The sequence below is a fragment of the Pseudoliparis swirei genome, chromosome 16 (genome assembly GCF_029220125.1).
Source record: "Pseudoliparis swirei isolate HS2019 ecotype Mariana Trench chromosome 16, NWPU_hadal_v1, whole genome shotgun sequence".
NCBI classification, from domain to species: domain Eukaryota; kingdom Metazoa; phylum Chordata; class Actinopteri; order Perciformes; family Liparidae; genus Pseudoliparis; species Pseudoliparis swirei.
In genome coordinates this window covers 24,360,385-24,380,249 of record NC_079403.1, presented here as the reverse complement: position 1 = coordinate 24,380,249, position 19,865 = coordinate 24,360,385, and the positions used below count along the sequence as shown (strand labels likewise).

The following is a 19,865-nucleotide window of genomic DNA, read 5'->3' as shown; positions in this document are numbered from 1 at the left end:
AGGAGCGAGGTGCTCAGTGTATCCTAGAGGAGAGAGGAGCTCAGTGTATCCTAGAAGAGAGGAGCTCAGTGTATCCTAGAGGAGAGAGGTGCTCAGTGTATCCTAGAGGAGAGAGGTGCTCAGTGTATCCTAGAGGAGAGAGGGGCGGAGAGAGGTGCTCAGTGTATCCTAGAGGAGAGGAGCTCAGTGTATCCTAGAGGAGAGAGGAGCTCAGTGTATCCTAGAGGAGAGAGGTGCTCAGTGTATCCTAGAGGAGAGAGGTGATCAGTGTATCCTAGAGGAGAGAGGAGCTCAGTGTATCCTAGAGGAGAGAGGTGCTCAGTGTATCCTAGAGGAGAGGTGCTCAGTGTATCCTAGAGGAGAGAGGAGCTCAGTGTATCCTAGAGGAGAGAGGTGCTCAGTGTATCCTAGAGGAGAGAGGTGATCAGTGTATCCTAGAGGAGAGAGGAGCTCAGTGTATCCTAGAGGAGAGAGGTGCTCAGTGTATCCTAGAGGAGAGAGGTGCTCAGTGTATCCTAGAGGAGATAGGTGCTCAGTGTATCCTAGAGGAGATAGGAGCTCAGTGTATCCTAGAGGAGAGAGGAGCTCAGTGTATCCTAGAGGAGAGAGGTGCTCAGTGTATCCTAGAGGAGAGAGGAGCTCAGTGTATCCTAGAGGAGAGAGGAGCTCAGTGTATCCTAGAGGAGAGAGGTGCTCAGTGTATCCTAGAGGAGAGAGGAGCTCAGTGTATCCTAGAGGAGAGAGGAGCTCAGTGTATCCTAGAGGAGAGAGGTGCTCAGTGTATCCTAGAGGAGAGAGGAGCTCAGTGTATCCTAGAGGAAAGAGGAGCTCAGTGTATCCTAGAGGAGAGAGGTGCTCAGTGTATCCTAAGCGTCCCCCTCAGCCTCTCAGCCTCTAGCAGCATCTCTCGGTCTGGACCAGGTGAACCTGGTTCAGCTCTGACTATCAGACCATCAAGAGGAAAGTCTTCAGTCTCCATGAGGTGACTGAGTCTGGTTCCATACAAGATTAGTTTGGGAAATCAAATTCACTGGAAGACTTTATTACTCTTGGAATTTCTAAGATCCTGCCGATGGACCTAAATGCATCTTCCCAGAGACTGACACGAGATTAACTTGATGCCATTTGAACGGTTTAGTAAAACCCGAATAATACTGGGATTGAAACTGGTGACCAGTCTGCAGACTAACGAGGCGTAACATGTCAATAATACATCTATGAAGTTGACCCTCTTAAATCAGTGCTCCAAGTCTTCGTCACTGAACTCGACTAAATAACAAAAGACATCATGAAATTGACGTGTGTCTAAAACCAGTCGTTCACCTGTAGAAGTCAGACTGTTTCTCCCTATCCGCGTACCGTATTCAATTTGAGAATTACACAGATTATGTAACTATATTTAGCTTTAACTGCTTCCTGAAATGCAGCGGTGAGTTCTTGGAAACCAAATAGTTCACACAGCTCCCAGCACTTTGAGTTATTCCTGATACTCATGAGCTGGTTGATCAGCCGTGGTTAGACTCTTTGTTGGAGCCGTATTCGACAGATATGTCAACGTGGACGTTTTTAGCATTAGGTCAGAACAAGCGACCGTTATTTAATGTGACACGTGGTATAATAACGAGTATATCCAGCAGGAAAGTGACGTACAGTGCAAACTACTAACTGAGTTTTCACATTTAAGAGCAAATACTTAGTGACTACAATAAGTTTATCCATCTAATGTGTGTCCCGGTATTTATTTTTGAGTATTTTTCTTTAAGATCGCGGCGGTGCGCTCGTCCTGACGTCAGCCCCGAACCAAAAGTTGCAACGTGAACTGAAAGCACTATGCAGAAGAAGAGAATATGAATGTATGAATTAGGGATGCACCGATAACCACACCAGTACTGGGTCTGTAGGCATGAACTCATACTCTTAAAAAACTACTCTAAAGCCTGGAAAGCTGCCCAGCTGAAAATATGCTTTCAAAATCAATGTTAGAAGTGTAATGTACTCATGATGTAAGCGGTAATGGTGCAGCCCTATATTAATATACAGCGTCATTTATCTTAAAGATTGAAATGATATATTTGTTTTGGTATCGTGTGTAAATACTGTAGTAACAAAAAACTATTCTTATTTTTTTTCCTGCCTATCCCATGTACAGAATGCTAGAAGAGAGAAGAGGAAAAATCACTTGTTTAATCGCCTCGTTAATTCAGTAACCGCTGATTGTCTTGACGTGTTCGCCCGGCGGGGTAACGGTGTGAATACATGTGTGTGTGTGTGTGGTGCCGGGAGAGTGTGCAATACTATTCACATGACACTCTTCACCAGTGTTTACCTCAACATGTCGACATTAAAGGGACAGAAGTAACGTTGTGTTCTGACTCGTTGATTCATTTCAGAAGAACCTCCATTTTACAAATGTGCATCTTATTCATCAAGCAAAATGAACGTTATGTTATGAGAGACAAACTATAACTATAACGATAATAAATATGTCCATTGACACAATAGTGCATTTTATATACATGCATGATCTCTAGCCTATGTGAACTCGGAGAGCAGGAAAATAACATATATCTCCTAGTATGGAACATTTTGTTCAATCTTAAATGGATTACAGTACATTATTACATATATACTGTATATATATGTAATAATGTATATATGTAATAATGTCTAGCAGATAGGTTAACTCTGTTTAATTTTAGTTTATTTTTTTGTAAATGTGTAATATTTATTATGCTTGCTATGTTTTATATATAAGATATTGTTTATATTGTTTGCTTCAATGATTTGTACATTTGTTTTGTTGTCTTAATATTATATATATATATATAATAATGTACTGTAAACCATTCAAGATTGAACAAAATGTTCCATAATAGGCCATATACAGGACTGTCTCAGAAAATTAGAATATTGTGATAAAGTTCTTTATTTTCTGTAATGCAATTAAAAAAACAAAAATGTCATGCATTCTGGATTCATTACAAATCAACTGAAATATTGCAAGCCTTTTATTCTTTTAATATTGCTGATTATGGCTTACAGCTTAAGAAAACTCTAAAATCCTATCTCATAAAATTTTAATATTTCCTCAGACCAAGTTAAAAAAAAGATTTATAACAGCTGAGTGTTTGTCAAGGCTCAGGAAACCCTTGCAGGTGTTTCGAGTTAATTAGACAATTCAAGTGATTTGTTTAATACCCTACTAGTATACTTTTTCATGATATTCTAATATTTAGAGATAGGATATTTGAGTTTTCTTAAGCTGTAAGCCATAATCAGCAATAAATCAGAATAAAAGGCTTGCAATATTTCAGTTGATTTGTAATGAATCCAGAATGCATGACATTTTTGTTTTTTTAATTGCATTACAGAAAATAAAGAACTTCATCACAATATTCTAATTTTCTGAGACAGTCCTGTATATATATATATATTATTATTTTCATGCTCCCAGGTGACACCAAAGGCTATATATATTCTAGACATTTGTCGTAGCTCATGGGGATGAGCAGTCGTCCTGTAACCATGAGGTTGCCGGTTTGATCCCCAATCTCCTCATAGTTGCATGCCGTGGGTGTCCTTGAGCAAGACACTGAACCCCCAGTTCCTTCACTGCAGCTTCACTTCTCCTTAATAACTAAGGATGGGTCAAATGTGCAGAAGAATCTACCCACGGGGATAATTAAATGTCTACAGTTCTTTTCTTCTTCACACTCGGCTGCAAAACGCCGCAGTGAAGGCTGGATGTCAAGACGGTCCGAGGCCAGCAGGACCACATCGTCTGTGTACAGCAGAGAGGCGATCCGGAGACACCCCAGAGAGTCGATCCGGAGACTCTCTGGGGTGTCTCCGGAGAGGCGATCCGGAGACACCCCAGAGAGGTGATCCGGAGACACCCCAGAGATGAGATCCGGAGACACCCCAGAGAGCCGATCCGGAGACACCCCAGAGATGAGATACGGAGACACCCAAGAGAGGCGATCCGGAGACACCTCGAGAGGCGATCCGGAGACTCCCCAGAGAGGCGATCCGGAGACTCCCCAGAGAGGTGATCCGGAGACACCCCAGAGATGAGATCCGGAGACACCCCAGAGAGGCGATCCGGAGACACCCCAGAGAGGCGATCCGGAGACACCCCAGAGAGGTGATCCGGAGACACCCCAGAGAGGCGATCCGGAGATACCCCAGAGATGAGATCCGGAGACTCCCCAGAGAGGTGATCCGGAGACACCCCAGAGATGAGATCCGGAGACACCCCAGAGAGGCGATCCGGAGACACCCCAGAGAGGTGATCCGGAGACACCCAAGAGATGCGATCCGGACTAGTTAGACCTGAGTTTAGCTTCAGTCCTCTACAGGTCCTAGTTAGACCTGAGTTCGAGTCTAGCTTCAGTCCTCTACAGGTACTACTACATATAACAGCAAGTGAATGCATCCCTATCCAAATTAACTTTAGTACGTACGACCGCAAGTGAACGCATCGCCATTCATTAGGCTGGTTCTGACTGACTGAACCCTGAAGTGGGCTGGTGAGCGGCGTCAGGAGAAAGTGGTGTTAGGAAGGAGAGGAAGGAAAGGTTCAAACGAAACGCAAGTTCAGAGCGTAATTGGACTTTCCTGTGTGCGTTCTGCCGCTGTCTGGATTAGAGGAGGGAGTCAGGCGGGGTCTGGGACACATGGTAATTATCCCATTTGAGATCCCATCTGCGACCCCTTCCGGTCCCCAGCCTGTTCGGTAAACCCTCCCCGGTCCTCTCAGCTTAAGCAGCAATGTTTCCTTCCTTTGCTGGAGGGTCTCTGAGGTCACCAAAAACAAGCTGGCTTTTTGTGTCACAACAAAAGGATTTCAAAGAAGAAGCAGATTACTTTTAGCTTTTAGCTGAGAGGAGACGGCACTTATTTTGCAGCCGTAGCACATTGAGGAATGTTTTTGCCTGATAAACCTACAAAAGAACTGAACAAGTGGTTCGATATTATATTATTTAATTGGCAGAATACTGAATTTTTGTGGTATTTAATTCATACAACATCATTTAGAATGAATGCTTACCTGTTATTACCTATATTATATTATTACTGTCATATATAATATACAGTAGTAATAGGAAACAGTCTAAATGTAACATCGATGCCTCTTTATGACTAAGACCATCAACAAGAAGATTGGATATATTTTTACTCGAATTGCACACAGAAAAATCAGGTAAAAGCATCCAGGTTCAGGAAAAAACAAAACATAAGCAGAGGAACAACGTTTTCTCTGTACCTTCTACGAGATTAGTTGTCTTTGACTGAAGTATTTCTTTGAATTGAAGCATTTTAGTTGAATAGCATCAGGTAGAACAGACAGAATCTGGAGTAAAATGTTCAGTAAGATGATTGGATGACACACCGCACCGGTCCTCATGCTCTTATGACATCACACAACATCTTAAGCATGTACATATCCTCGTGCTTTTATTTTGAAAACACAATAAGCTCATATAACGTATGTGTGTGTGTGGGTTGGTGTGTGTGTGTGTGTGTGTGAAAAAGACATAGAAGCTGGAACAGGTGACTTCAACACAGCATTCTGGGTAATAAAATGAAGATAGGCAAAGAGTCACAACTCAACTCATCTTACGGGTGAGAACGAGGGAAAGAGAGAGAGAGAGAGAGAGGGAGAGAGAGAGGGAGAGAACGACACCCACACACACACACACAAACACACACACAGAGACACACACACCAAAACACACAAAGAGAGACACATGCACACACACACACACACACACACATTATGCTTTAAAAAATGATGTAAAAGTTAAAACTAAAAGTTCTAGCTGAAGATCAACGTAAAGATTTACCATTTCTTCAAGCGTGTGTGTGTGTCTCTGTGAGTGTGTGTGTGTGTGTGTGTGTGTGTGTGTGTGTGAAAAAGACAGAGAAGCTGGAACAGGTGACTTTAACACAGAATTCTGGGTAATAAAGTTAAGGCAGGCAAAGAGTCAACTCAACTCATCTTACAGGTGAGAATGAGGGAGAGAGGGAGAGAGAGAGCGAGAGAGAGAGCGGGAGAGAGAGAGAACTTTCCTAAGTGATGGTGACGAGGCCTGACAGGGGGGTTGAACGAGGGAGAGAGAGAGGTGAGTCGGTGAGTGTGAGGTGATCCGTGTCTTCTGGAAAGACGGTGGACAGGTGATTGTCTCAGCGACGGTCTCATCGCCATGGACAACCAACAATCCGTCACTATCAGTGTGATATTTAAATGAACCTCACGTAACTGTGTGTACTGTGTGTGTGACACTGTGTGTGTTAGTGGGTTCTGCAACAGGACGGCGTTACAAACCTGTGTTCTGGGGGAGGGGCTCTCAGCAGGCCTCTGTTCTGATTGGCTGTCAGCCAGCGCTCCAGCCTCCATCTGGAGGACTCCTAGAGGTGTGAGCCATGTCTTCAGCCTCCTCAGTGCCCTTCACCTTCATAATAAAGACTTAGACAGGTACCCGACATACCGGGGGTCCTCCCTCCAGCCTGTGTTCAGCTACAGACCACAAAGTTAAACGCGGATCCAGGATCAGTTATTGTGACGACGCAACACAGCACAACGTCTTCCATCCTCCAGGCTCGGACAGTGTGTGTGTCTATGTGTGTGTTTGTGTAGATGTGTGTGTGTGTGTGTGTGTGTGTGTGTGTGTACCAATCACACACGTGGAGATATCTGTATTGTACTAAATGTGTCTTTCTAGTTCTTTATTGCTTTTTATTAAATGGTTTATAGTGAGACAAAAGGTAAGAGGGTGTAGATCAGGGGCGTCAAACTCACGGCCGCCTCTTAAAGGGCCGGTGTACCTGAAGCGGTGTAGAAACTACTCCTGAACATACTGTTAAATAACTCTCTTTGCATTTGATTATTGTTTATTCGAAAGTAGAAATATTGTACGGCATATAAAGGTGATCATACACTACTGTTCAAAAGTTTGGGATCACTTAGAAATGACTTTATTTTTCAAAGAAAAGCACTGTTTTTTCAATAAAGATAACATTAAATTAATCAGAAATACCCTCTCTACATTGTTAATGTGGTAAATGACTATTCTAGGTGAAACGTCTGGTTTCTAATGAAATATCTCCATAGGTGTATAGAGGCCCATTTCCATCAACGATCACTCCAGTGTTCTAATGGTACATTGTGTTTGCTAATCGCCTTAGAAGACTAATGTCTGATTAGAAAACCCGTGCAATTATGTTAGCACAGCTGAAAACAGTTATGCTGGTGATATAAGCTATACAACTGGCCTTCCTTTGAGCTTGAAGTTTGTAGAACAAAATTAATATTTCAAATATTAATCATTATTTCTAACCTTGTCAATGTCTTGACTATATTTTATATTCATTTGATAAATAAAAGTGTGATTTTTCATGGAAGACACGAAATTGTCTGGGTGATCCCAAACTTTTGAACGGTAGTGTATGTCTTTCAAGCCGTCAGGGGCCAAATAAAATGACTATTGTACACAAGATCATTTCTCTAATATTTTGACACAAATCCATTTAATTTGTAACCTTCAAAATAAAAGCACGGGATATTAAAGTAATCATATGTCTAGCCATTATGGGCCAAATAAAAAGACTATTGTACACAAGATCATTTCTCTAAAATTATGACACAAATCAATTTAATGTGTAACCTTCAAAATAAAAGCACGGCATATAAAGGTGATCATATGTCTTTCAAGCCGTCAGGGGCCAAATAAAAAGAGTATTGTACACAAGAACATTTCTCTAATATTTGCCGTCAGGGGCCAAATAAAAAGAGTATTGTACACAAGAACATTTCTCTAATATTTTGACACATACATTTAATTTGTAACCTTCAAAATAAAAGCACGGGATATTAAGGTAATCATATGTCTAGCCGTCAGGGGCCAAATAAAAAGACTATTTTACACAAGAAAATTTCTCTCATATTTTGACACAAATACATTTAATTTGTAACCTTCAAAATAAAAGCACGGGATATAAAGGTGATCATGTGTCTTTCAAGCCGTCAGGGGCCAAATAAAATGACGTGGTGGGCCCCATTCGGCCCGCGGGCCTTGTGTTTGATTCCTGTGGTGTAGATGATGCTGTGTACATATACATATATAAACATAAGATATTAAACTGCCTTAGCCCAACCACACAGAGGCCTTTCTGACCATTTGAGACATTCTTTTAAAATGCCCATAAATCGGGTCTCTGGTTTTGGAAAATGGGCCACATCGTGGTGTTTATCCTGTGATGGATGACACGCTGCTAACAATAGGTCTGCCTCTGTGTGTATTGTTGTGTGTAGCTGAAAATCCATGAGAAACAAACAAACGGGAGCTCTTTAGTGGCGCTGCGTCCTTTATCTCTGCCAAGCAAAAGGCGAGCCTCTTTGTAATGAGGCCACTCAACACGTCTGTAGAGGAACGGGGCGCCTTCACTAACGAGCCAATCACGTCCAACTCTGAACCGAGAACTCAGAACCAGAACAATCACGTAAACTGTGATTTGAAAAAACTAAATTTTCTTATGTGAAAATGAACGTCATGTGATAACCGTAATTTCACACGGTTATCACTTGAAGCCCACACACACACACGCACACACACACACACAGACACACACACCAACACACACAAAGAGAGACACAGACACACACACAGAAACACACACATTACGCTTTTAAAAAAAAAGTAAAAGATCAAACTAAAAGTTCTAGCCAAAGATCAATGTAAAGATTTACCATTTCTTCAAGCGTGTGTGTGTGTCTCTGTGAGTGTGTGTGTGTGTGAAAAAGATATAGAAGCTGGAACAGGTGACTTCAACACAGGATTCTGGGTAATAAAGTTAAGGCAGGCAAAGAGTCAACTCAACTCATCTTACAGGTGAGAATGAGGGAGAGAGGGAGAGAGAGAGAGAAAGAGAGAGAGAGAGGGAGAGAGAGAGAACTTTCCTAAGTGATGGTGACGAGGCCTGACAGGGGGGTCGAACGAGGGAGAGAGAGAGGTGAGTCCGTGAGTGTGAGGTGATCCGTGTCAAAACGGACGTCATGTGATAATCGTGTGAAATCACGGTTATCACATGACGTCCATTTTCACATGAGAACATTTAGTTTTTCCAATCCCAGTTTACTTGATACATACATATAAATAACTAGGACACTCGTTGTCATGCCTCACCTTTAGTCTGATTCTTTAGTAACACATCCAACCTCCACTACCTCCTCCACGCAGGACCGGTCCAGACACGGCCAGGTCCAACGAGCCTGTGAGGCGGGACGGCTCAAAGGCTCCGGGGAGGAAGTAGAGTTAATAATGTGAGATGGAGAGATGACAATCCAAGCTCTCTAGTGGGGTAATATGGTACTACAAGCTCTCTAGTGGGGCAATATGGTACTACATGCTCTCTAGTGGGGTAATATGGTACTACAAGCTCTCTAGTGGGGTAATATGGTACTACAAGCTCTCTAGTGGGGTAACATGGTACTACAAGCTCTAGTGGGGTAATATGGTACTACAAGCTCTCTAGTGGGGCAATATGGTACTACAAGCTCTCTAGTGGGGTAACATGATACTACAAGCTCTCTAGTGGGGTAACATGATACTACAAGCTCTCTAGTGGGGTAACATGGTACTACAAGCTCTAGTGGGGTAACATGGTACTACAAGCTCTCTAGTGGGGTAACATGGTACTACAAGCTCTAGTGGGGTAATATGGTACTACAAGCTCTCTAGTGGGGCAATATGGTACTACAAGCTCTCTAGTGGGGCAATATGGTACTACAAGCTCTCTAGTGGGGTAATATGGGACTACAAGCTCTCTAGTGGGGTAATATGGTACTACAAGCTCTCTAGTGGGGCAACATGGTACTACAAGCTCTCTAGTGGGGCAATATGGTACTACAAGCTCTCTAGTGGGGCAATATGGTACTACAAGCTCTCTAGTGGGGTAATATGGTACTACAAGCTCTCTAGTGGGGCAATATGGTACTACAAGCTCTCTAGTGGCGCAATATGGTACTACAAGCTCTCTAGTGGGGTAATATGGTACTACAAGCTCTCTAGTGGGGTAATATGGTACTACAAGCTCTCTAGTGGGGCAATATGGTACTACAAGCTCTCTAGTGGGGTAACATGGTACTACAAGCTCTAGTGGGGTAATATGGTACTACAAGCTCTCTAGTGGGGTAATATGGTACTACAAGCTCTCTAGTGGGGCAATATGGTACTACAAGCTCTCTAGTGGGGTAATATGGTACTACAAGCTCTCTAGTGGGGCAATATGGTACTACAAGCTCTAGTGGGGTAACATGGTACTACAAGCCCTCTAGTGGGGTAATATGGTACTACAAGCTCTCTAGTGGGGCAATATGGTACTACAAGCTCTCTAGTGGGGCAACATGGTACTACAAGCTCTCTAGTGGGGTAATATGGTACTACAAGCTCTCTAGTGGGGCAATATGGTACTACAAGCTCTCTAGTGGGGTAACATGGTACTACAAGCTCTCTAGTGGGTAATATGGTACTACAAGCTCTCTAGTGGGGTAATATGGTACTACAAGCTCTCTAGTGGGGCAACATGGTACTACAAGCTCTCTAGTGGGGTAACATGGTACTACAAGCTCTCTAGTGGGGTAACATGGTACTACAAGCTCTCTAGTGGGGCAACATGGTACTACAAGCTCTCTAGTGGGGTAACATGGTACTACAAGCTCTCTAGTGGGGTAACATGGTACTACAAGCTCTCTAGTGGGGTAACATGGTACTACAAGCTCTCTAGTGGGGTAACATGGTACTACAAGCTCTCTAGTGGGGCAACATGGTACTACAAGCTCTCTAGTGGGGTAACATGGTACTACAAGCTCTCTAGTGGGGCAATATGGTACTACAAGCTCTCTAGTGGGGTAACATGGTACTACAAGGCCTCTAGTGGGGTAATATGGTACTACAAGCTCTCTAGTGGGGTAACATGGTACTACAAGCTCTCTAGTGGGGCAACATGGTACTACAAGCTCTCTAGTGGGGTAACATGGTACTACAAGCTCTCTAGTGGGGTAACATGGTACTACAAGCTCTCTAGTGGGGCAACATGGTACCACAAGCTCTCTAGTGGGGTAACATGGTACTACAAGCTCTCTAGTGGGGTAACATGGTACTACAAGCTCTCTAGTGGGGCAACATGGTACTACAAGCTCTCTAGTGGGGTAACATGGTACTACAAGCTCTCTAGTGGGGTAACATGGTACTACAAGCTCTCTAGTGGGGTAACATGGTACTACAAGCTCTCTAGTGGGGCAATATGGTACTACAAGCTCTCTAGTGGGGTAATATGGTACTACAAGCTCTCTAGTGGGGTAATATGGTACTACAAGCTCTCTAGTGGGGTAATATGGTACTACAAGCTCTCTAGTGGGGTAATATGGTACTACAAGCTCTCTAGTGGGGTAACATGGTACTACAAGCCCTCTAGTGGGGCAATATGGTACTACAAGCTCTCTAGTGGGGTAATATGGTACTACAAGCTCTCTAGTGGGGCAATATGGTACTACAAGCTCTCTAGTGGGGCAATATGGTACTACAAGCTCTCTAGTGGTATAATATGGTACTACAAGCTCTCTAGTGGGGTAATATGGTACTACAAGCTCCTTAAGATATGATGGAGCATCACCAATCAAGGCTTTGTAGGTTAGGAGAATAATTTTAACCCAAACAACAAACAATGATCTTTTCCTGAACCTAACTGAGTTGCTTCCTATCAAATCTAAGTGTGTTTTGAAGATGGTATGCATGTGATTAGCATACATTGAGTTGTGTTTCAAGCTTATAACTGTAAGAGTAATCAAAGAGGAAAGTCTCTTACACTGAGTGTGTCTCACCACCAGACTGAAACAGGAAGTCATTGTCACAGAAGAGGAGCTCGATGACTGAAGGCTCCTGTTCTACTTTCTGAGAATGGAGGAACCACGAGATACCCAACGTCCAGTGAGTGCAGCGCCCTTCAGGCCTCATACGGTACTCCAACACACATGAGAGGTCCTGGATACACACCTTCACACACACACCTATTCACACACAAGCACTCACGCTCTCTTATCCTGGAGGTTCTGATGTGATGAGAAGCGACAGCCTCCGCGGACTCTCTGGATTGGAAGAGACGCTCTCGGCTCACCGCTCATCAAACCTCCAACAACAGGACTATTAACTCCGAGCAGATTGCGCCGAGTCGGTTAAAAGGTGTCTGTTTTAATATCGCTGATTCCTCCATTTGTTGGGTGTAAAACGACTTGCTTAGCAGGCGCTCGATGGCAATGGCACAATGACACCGTCTCTCTGTCTCTCGTTCTACTTCCCGTGTCTCTCTCGCTCCAGGGTGAGTCGGCTCCTTCTGGGATTCTGCGTCGCAACTTGTGGACCGGCAGATTTCTTTACGATTTAAGATCATTTTGTTGTTGTTCTTTGTTTTTTGTGTCCTATCTGTACTGTGTGTACACCCAAAGTAAGATATATATAATTCTTTTATTATTTTAATATTTTTTTTTTAAAGTTACAATTGTTAATAGTTATTACAAAAATGTATTAACAAGAAATAACCACAAATAAATAAGAATACAATTAAATATCATTGTCTAATTTATGTTTTGTTTGTTAGGTTTGTTTGTTTTAAAAATCTCAGAAAACACTTTAAATCTGTAGACTATTGCCTAATAATCATATTATTGCCTAATTGTCTTATTATTTCCCAATAGTCTTATTATTGCCAATTTTATCACAATTGCTTATTTACTGGAAGTCTAAATAAATATATATATTATTTTTTCACAAAGGTTAAATATTATTTCACAAGTTTCAAAAAGTGCCCCAATTTAGTTTTTAAATGCTCCTGGATTACAGTCAGTGGGGAAAAAATTATCCCCTAAAGACATGTTTGTATTATATTGTGTTAAAAGATGTTGTCATTTCATTCATCATGAGGGAACACAGATGCATGAGCATTACTTTTGGATGACTTGATATGTACATAAAGAGAAATAAACCTTCGTCTGTTTCTCATGTTTCTCCATCAATGATTCATTTAGTCCATCATGATCCAGGTGACTGGCCCCAGGCTGTGTATGTGTTCCTCATGTAGTGGGACGCTCGCCAGAGAAGGAAGGGTAGAGTTTTGAACGCAGCCCTTAGTCTGGCTCCGCCCCCAATCAGGCTGACTCCGCCCCCCAATCAGCAGCAGCATATAAAACCCACCTGTTGTCACTGCCTCACCCCCTTCTGGCCCCTGTCCTCACCCTGTGGAGACGTCTGGTGAGTTTCAGATCCTTTAACATCACGCTGTACTTGCTCCGGTTGTGAGGCGGTAAGTCGTCACGATCCTTCAGTTGATGGATCTTTAGTGACATCATCAGTGCTCTGCCTATGCTTCCATCTGCCACTCCCTGAAGGATTTGAGCATCCCTAAAAACACATCATCAGTATGTACGCGCTTTAGAGGGAAACGCGTAAACCTTAGCGAGGAACCATTAATTTCTTGGTTTAAGAAGCTTCTGCCTCCACAAAACAATGGAGGGAAACAGATTTCCTGGGAAGAACTCCTCACCAGAGTGTTTCTAGATATTCAGGATAATCCAGACTTGCTAATCGGCTTCTTTGGAACTACTTTCTACCTCAGAAATTGATGTAAATCCCGTTGAGTTTCAGTTTCCCTCCAAAATAAAAGCCTGGTATCGCCCCCTGGGCGTCGCACAACAGGTTGGACAGCGGTCGTCAAACTAAAGGCACCCTTAGGCGTCGGTATGAGACGCACCAGCTTTCAACTATCTCCATTCTTTACCCATCCCCATCCTTTATGAGATATTTAACCCTTTGAACAATTGTTTTTTGAGGTTTCTGCTCGAAATGACATACCCAAACTAAAAAGGGTGGAGCTCTGCAACCACAAAATCTATTTGAATAATGTTGGTGTTATAATAAAGGCAACACATGTGAGCTTTTGTTCAGATGTGTAAATATTAGTATATACACTACCGTTCAAAAGTTGAGTCACCCACCCAGACAATTTCGTGTTTAACATGAAAACTCACACTTTTATTTATCAAGTGATTTGCAAAATGAATAGAAAATATAGTCAAGACATTGACAAGGTTAGAAATAATGATTTTTATTTGAAATATTAATTTTGTTCTTCAAACGTCAAGCTCAAAGGAAGGCTAGTTTTATAGCTTCTCTAACCAGCATAACTGTTTTCAGCTGTGCTAACTTAAAAATGATTTTCAAGGGTTTTCTAACCCTCCGTTAGTCTTCTAAGGCGATAACACAATGTACCATAAGAACACTGGAGACAGGCCTCCACACACCTATGGAGATATTTCATTAAAAACCAGACATTTCCACCTGGAATAGTCATTTACCACATTAACAATGTATAGTGTGTATTTCTGATTAATTTAATGTTATCTTTATTGGATAAAAGAGTGCTTTACTTTGACAAATAAGGACATTTCTTCGTGACCCCAAACTTTTGAACGGTAGTGTATGTTACTGGTTAAAGGTCAAGCAAACAGGACTTTTACTCATGGTACCGGCACGTGTGAAGCCAGAAGTTGAGTTATTTTGGAGGACATGTCTCGCCCCGTCTCTGAAATACACGACGGCCACAGTTTACGTTCCACGACAAGCGGACAGCTGCAGTCAGACGTGATGACCTCATGGTTTAGTTACCCGAGCGCCACAACGTTCACCGGCGAGTGGACCGGGGGGTAGTAGAAGCTTAGGAGAGAATCTGTAGAGGTTCATCTCAGGAAAACCGTGTGTGTGTGTGTGTGTGTGTGTGTGTGCGTGTGTGTGTGTGTGTGTGTGTGTGTGTGTGTGTGTGTGTGTGTGTGTGTGTGTGTGTGTGTGTGTGTGTGTGTGTGTGTGTGTGTGTGTGTGTGTGTGTGTGCGTGTGCGTGTGCGTGTGTGTGTGTGTGTGTGTCACTTTCTTTTAGAAAGAGAAATCAATTGTGACATTCTCCAGACGGCGTACACCACATTTAATTAGCCCGGCGACGCGAGTGAACGGTTCCATTCTCCAACAGCTGAGGAGTGGAGCGGGTGGGTGAGGCCGGGGCTGAAGGAGGGGGAGGGGAGAGGCCAAATGGGAGGTAATAGGGAGGGAGGCAGCAGGAACAAGGATGTAAGAGGAAGGTGAGGATGAGTCCTGGGCGGTGAACTCGGCTGCTGGACGTTCATCGAGTCGTTTAAGCCTAATTTCTCACAGCAGATGCCAGTAACACCCGACTGTGGCCCTGCAGCTGATGGGGCCGTGATGGAGAATCAAGCCCCATGACACTGACACCGTGAGGGGAGTCGACTCCAGCCTGAACGGAGCTGACTTTAAAAAGGAATTTGTTTTTCACTATCTAATGAAGTCAAATAAATACATTTCAATCAATAAATTGCCTCCTTTTTCTATACCCGTTTTATTTCTAACCTTTTCTCTGCAAAAAGAGCAGCGGACACGTATAACTTGACATCGTTAGAAAGTCAACCAGGTTTTATTCTACAATATGAATTGGTCTACTCTATGGAGGCAGGAAAGCAGATCTAATGATCTCAAACACTTGGCAGGGGCACCTGAATTCCATATGATGGTCCTTAAAATACTCTGACCTGTAACTGAATGTGTGCTTCATGTCTTCATCTCCATGTCTCTCCTCTTTGTAGCCTGTGACCGTCGGTGTTTCCGTCTTCTAGCCGTTCGTATCATTCTATTCAGTATATTTTGTAGATGCCAATTTGTGATCACTGAGCATTTACTTGGTTATGATTGGTTTCTCATTAAATCTCTCTAGTCCCCCCCCCCACACACACACACACACACACACAGTCTATCAAAGCTGCTCCACCAGTTGAACAGATTCCTCAGCACTGACACAACTGGACACGCCCGTCTCTCTCTGTCTCTCTGTCTCTCTCTCTCTCTTTCTCTGCGTCTCTTTCTCAGGTCCTCATGAGCTGAACAGACCTCTGAACTCCCGGACAGCACTGGGGTGGGAGCGAAGAAGAAGAGGAGGAAACTGCACCACGGTGTTGAAGAAGAAGAGCATTCAAGGTACTAATGTCAGAAATGGCAGAACACGTTGATGAGCTTTACTTGTGATTACTTTTAACACGTCTGTCTGTGTTGTGTCAGACAGACACACACACACACACACACACACACACACACACACACAGACAGACAGACACATATATGACTCCTGTCTGGATGTCTTTCAAACTGCTTGAAACTATTTATCTCTGTGTAAACTGAAGGAGTTCTGATGACATCATGACATCTCATGATTTTGTTTTTTTACTGAAGACCTTTAATGTTAGGCTAGAGAACCCAAAATAGACACTTTGCACAATGACTGTTATGTAATTGGCCGATAGCCGAGATGATCCCAAAACATAGATTTATTCCCGTGTGTGTGCTGCTCAGTATGGGCTCTGGACAGAGCAGTGGAAAGCTCCACTGCAACCGCTACCTGGATGGAAAGGGTCCTCCATCGCTGGTTCAACAAGGTCCCGACACACAGGGAAGCACATTGTGTCCGTGATTATCTTCTGGATCATTTAAAGATAATAAGTGTGTGTGTGTGTGTGTGTGTCGGTGCAGTGAGAGAAGGGGTGGGCGAGCTGCACAGAGGAGCGACCGGCTGCCAGCTAGAGGGCCAGATGACCTGGGTGATCCTCCACCGGGAGCTGCCCAGGTTCCCGGATGACAACACCGTGCAGATCAACTTCATATTCCCAGATGGAATACAGACGGTAAATCTTGTAAATCTATTTAAAGTCCGAGTTATAGCGGATCCAACTATCGGCAATCGACTAATAGTTTGTTTACGTATCAAATTTGGTGGAAATCGCAGCTCGGATGAGGCTATAGGATCCTTTAAAAAAAAAATATTATCTATTTCATAGTATAAATATTAGCCTTGGAATAGCTGAATATGCATTCGAGAAAAAAATAGACTCCTGATTCTGAAACATGAATAATGACACCGTGCAGCTAACACCTCTTCTTGTGTGTGTGTGTGTGTGTGTGTGTGTCTGTGTAAATATTCAGAAACTGCATAAAATTAATGTAAATCATAAGAAGTATGAAAAGCAAACCATTTAAATTCTTTACAGTGTGTGTATTTAATGAGTCATAAACCTCCATCTCTTGGACTATACGGCAACGTAATCCACTGTAACAAGAAGACAACAAAACATCACACACACAACCCCAAACTCTCTTTGAAAGAGAAACGGAAACAGCTGCTCGGTATTTATCATTTGATTCCAATGGAAGGCGGAGAAAGAGCTTCGAGTGGAGCGCCGGTTTCTGTGGGCAGCATTCCTTCCACAAAGGAAGTTGGCGATCCGGTTGGTCTGGTTGTCAGAGCTCTGGGAGGCGGGGATGTGTTTTGGGTATTTGAGGTTACATCCTAACACTTATGAGTTGTGTCCATACTAACACGGCTGACGACAAATATCACGCGAGTATTGACGTGCCACTGGGCGTGCAGCCGCCGGTATCAACAGGAAGTGGATCAATACAACAGATTATTATTGCACTCTAATAATTAAAGGCGGGGCTTGATACTCGGGTATTCCCCTATAATCGTCCGCTATTAGAAATACAAATATGTCCAAGTTAATGTAAAAAAACACCAGACCAGGGACATTTTTAATAGTTTAAATGAGTGTTTAGTGATTTAAATTCCAGCAAAATCAAAGTCAATACGTAAAAAAAAACAAAATACATTAGTAAGGATGATAAAGAATCTTTCTGGATATTGTCTAGACCAGTGGTTCTCAGCCTTTTTTCAATGATGTACCTCCTAACCAGCGGAAACAATTTGGGTAAAAAAAAAAGATGTAATTCACAGTGCTGTGCCATTAATGTCTGATTTATTATAAAATAAAATAAATCAGTTTCAAAATGTACACTTACTTTTGAAAGGATTTTTGAATGGATGCTAATTTAAAAATATATTTAAAATAAATCTCACGTAACCCCTGGAGTACCTTCACGTACCACCAGGGGTACATGGACCCCATTTGAAAACCACTGGTCTCGATAGATTCTAAGCTATACACGTCACTCCATGTGGTTTCTTTCCTTTTCGGGGGAAAGTTAATACACTTAGCACAACACTGGTGGAAAGGAGGGGTGGGGGGGCTTGGGTTTCTTCATCCAGTGGTATCTGCTGCCGTCCAATAACCTTTTCGTAGTTAGCGTGATCCGTCGGTTTTCTAAGCAGATGCACATCAAACCTGACCGCCGCCTGCAGAGGGTCTCATCGGGAACCAGCCGTTCAGTTTCCCTGCCGTCCAGTCGCATGGCAGGCAGATCAAAACAGGAAGTGACCTGCCTTGACCCGGATATTCATTTGTCTCGACAGTCCGGAATTGGCCAATAGTAATAGTAGCCGCTTCATCTAAACTACGTGACAAAAGGCTAATATATCAGCGAGTTCCATGAGTCCATGCAAAATGTTCAGATATATTTTTTTTGTTAGTGAAGAATTGTGTGAAACAAAGTGTTCGCTGTTAACTGTGACTCTCTTCCTGCAGGAGAAACACCCTCACCCTCGCCGGCCGTATTCAGGGCTGAGGATTTGTGCTTACCTGCCCGACAACCGTGACGGAAGGGCCGTTCTCAAGCTCCTGGAGAAGGCTTTCAACGAGCAGCTCCTGTTCACTGTTGCCACCAATAAAGATGGAGAAGACGTGGTTACTACAGCTTCCATTCCCCTCAAAACCCACCCAGACGGAGGGAGTGAAGTGTGAGTAGATACTACCGTAGACATAGAATTGGAGTAGAACGGGCATTAAAGCAGTTCATGTAATGAAGTAATTGTCTCGGTGTGATTTGTGTTCTTTCAGTGACGGCTACCCGGATTCTGAATACCTGAAGACTGTTAGACAACTACTGAAGGATAAAGGCATCGAATAACGACGCACACTGCTGGACGGACGGATGAATGAATGACGGACTTCAAACTGTTTATCTCTGATGGCCAGAGAACCTGTGAGATAAGTGATAAAAATGTCTTTAAAAAGATATATGATCAATGGATGTTGCTGTCAATGTGAAATCTGTATATTACATGCGGTTCTTATTCTTGAAATATCATGTTCTCCAAATGTTGGTGGTGTCCTTGTATGACTCAATTATTGTATTGTTACAAATGTCAAATATTGAGTCACATTATTGTGTTAAAAGGCAGTATAAATAGATATATCCCTGTATGTGTGAGTTGGAAATTGTATTTATTTTTAAGCAGCACAGGGAGCATTCTGAGCTTCACTTATTGTACAGACACAAGTTCCAGGTCATGGATAGGGTGAAAGTCATGTTCTATTCTATGTTTACTTCAGCAATATTAAAGTTGTTTTTTTCCCTTAAGTCATTGCCATGTTAAGAAAGTTAACCTGGGGAAGAATAAAGTAAAATATAATATAATCTGTTGTATTTTGTTTACATATTTTTGTGTAGTCGATCAAAATCTGAAAATACCTGAAGTTATGATATGAGGTCACATTGTTGTTGATTTCAAATATCAATCAACAACAAAGATTACAATATAATACAAATATAAATGTATATAAACAAAAGAGGAATCTTTAAGTATAAAAAAGTAATACTGACACTGGTGCAACATATAATAATAATGGCATGACAATTTATCAGATCAATCTCGATTTGTACATGTAAACGATAAAGACTGACTACCAACGTTAGTCACGGAGTTCCACAAGGTAATGTGCTTGGACCACTTTCGTTTACCTTATACATGCTTACTTTGTCATAGGACTGACATATAGACTCACAACCATTCATGCTCACACTCA

At 42.6% G+C, this 19,865-nt stretch overlaps 1 protein-coding gene across 1 annotated transcript; it reads left to right on the top strand.

Annotated features, from left to right (window-relative positions):
* Positions 1 to 15,997: 15,997 nt before the first annotated feature.
* On the top strand, positions 15,998 to 19,476 carry dtx3la (deltex E3 ubiquitin ligase 3L a). The gene is made up of 5 exons (XM_056434358.1): positions 15,998 to 16,089; positions 16,462 to 16,544; positions 16,639 to 16,790; positions 18,585 to 18,796; positions 18,897 to 19,476. The coding sequence occupies exons 2-5, from the start codon at positions 16,463 to 16,465 to the stop codon at positions 18,964 to 18,966; spliced, it is 516 nt and encodes a 171-aa protein (XP_056290333.1). The 5' UTR covers positions 15,998 to 16,089; position 16,462; the 3' UTR covers positions 18,967 to 19,476.
* The last annotated feature ends 389 nt before the right edge of the window (positions 19,477 to 19,865 follow it).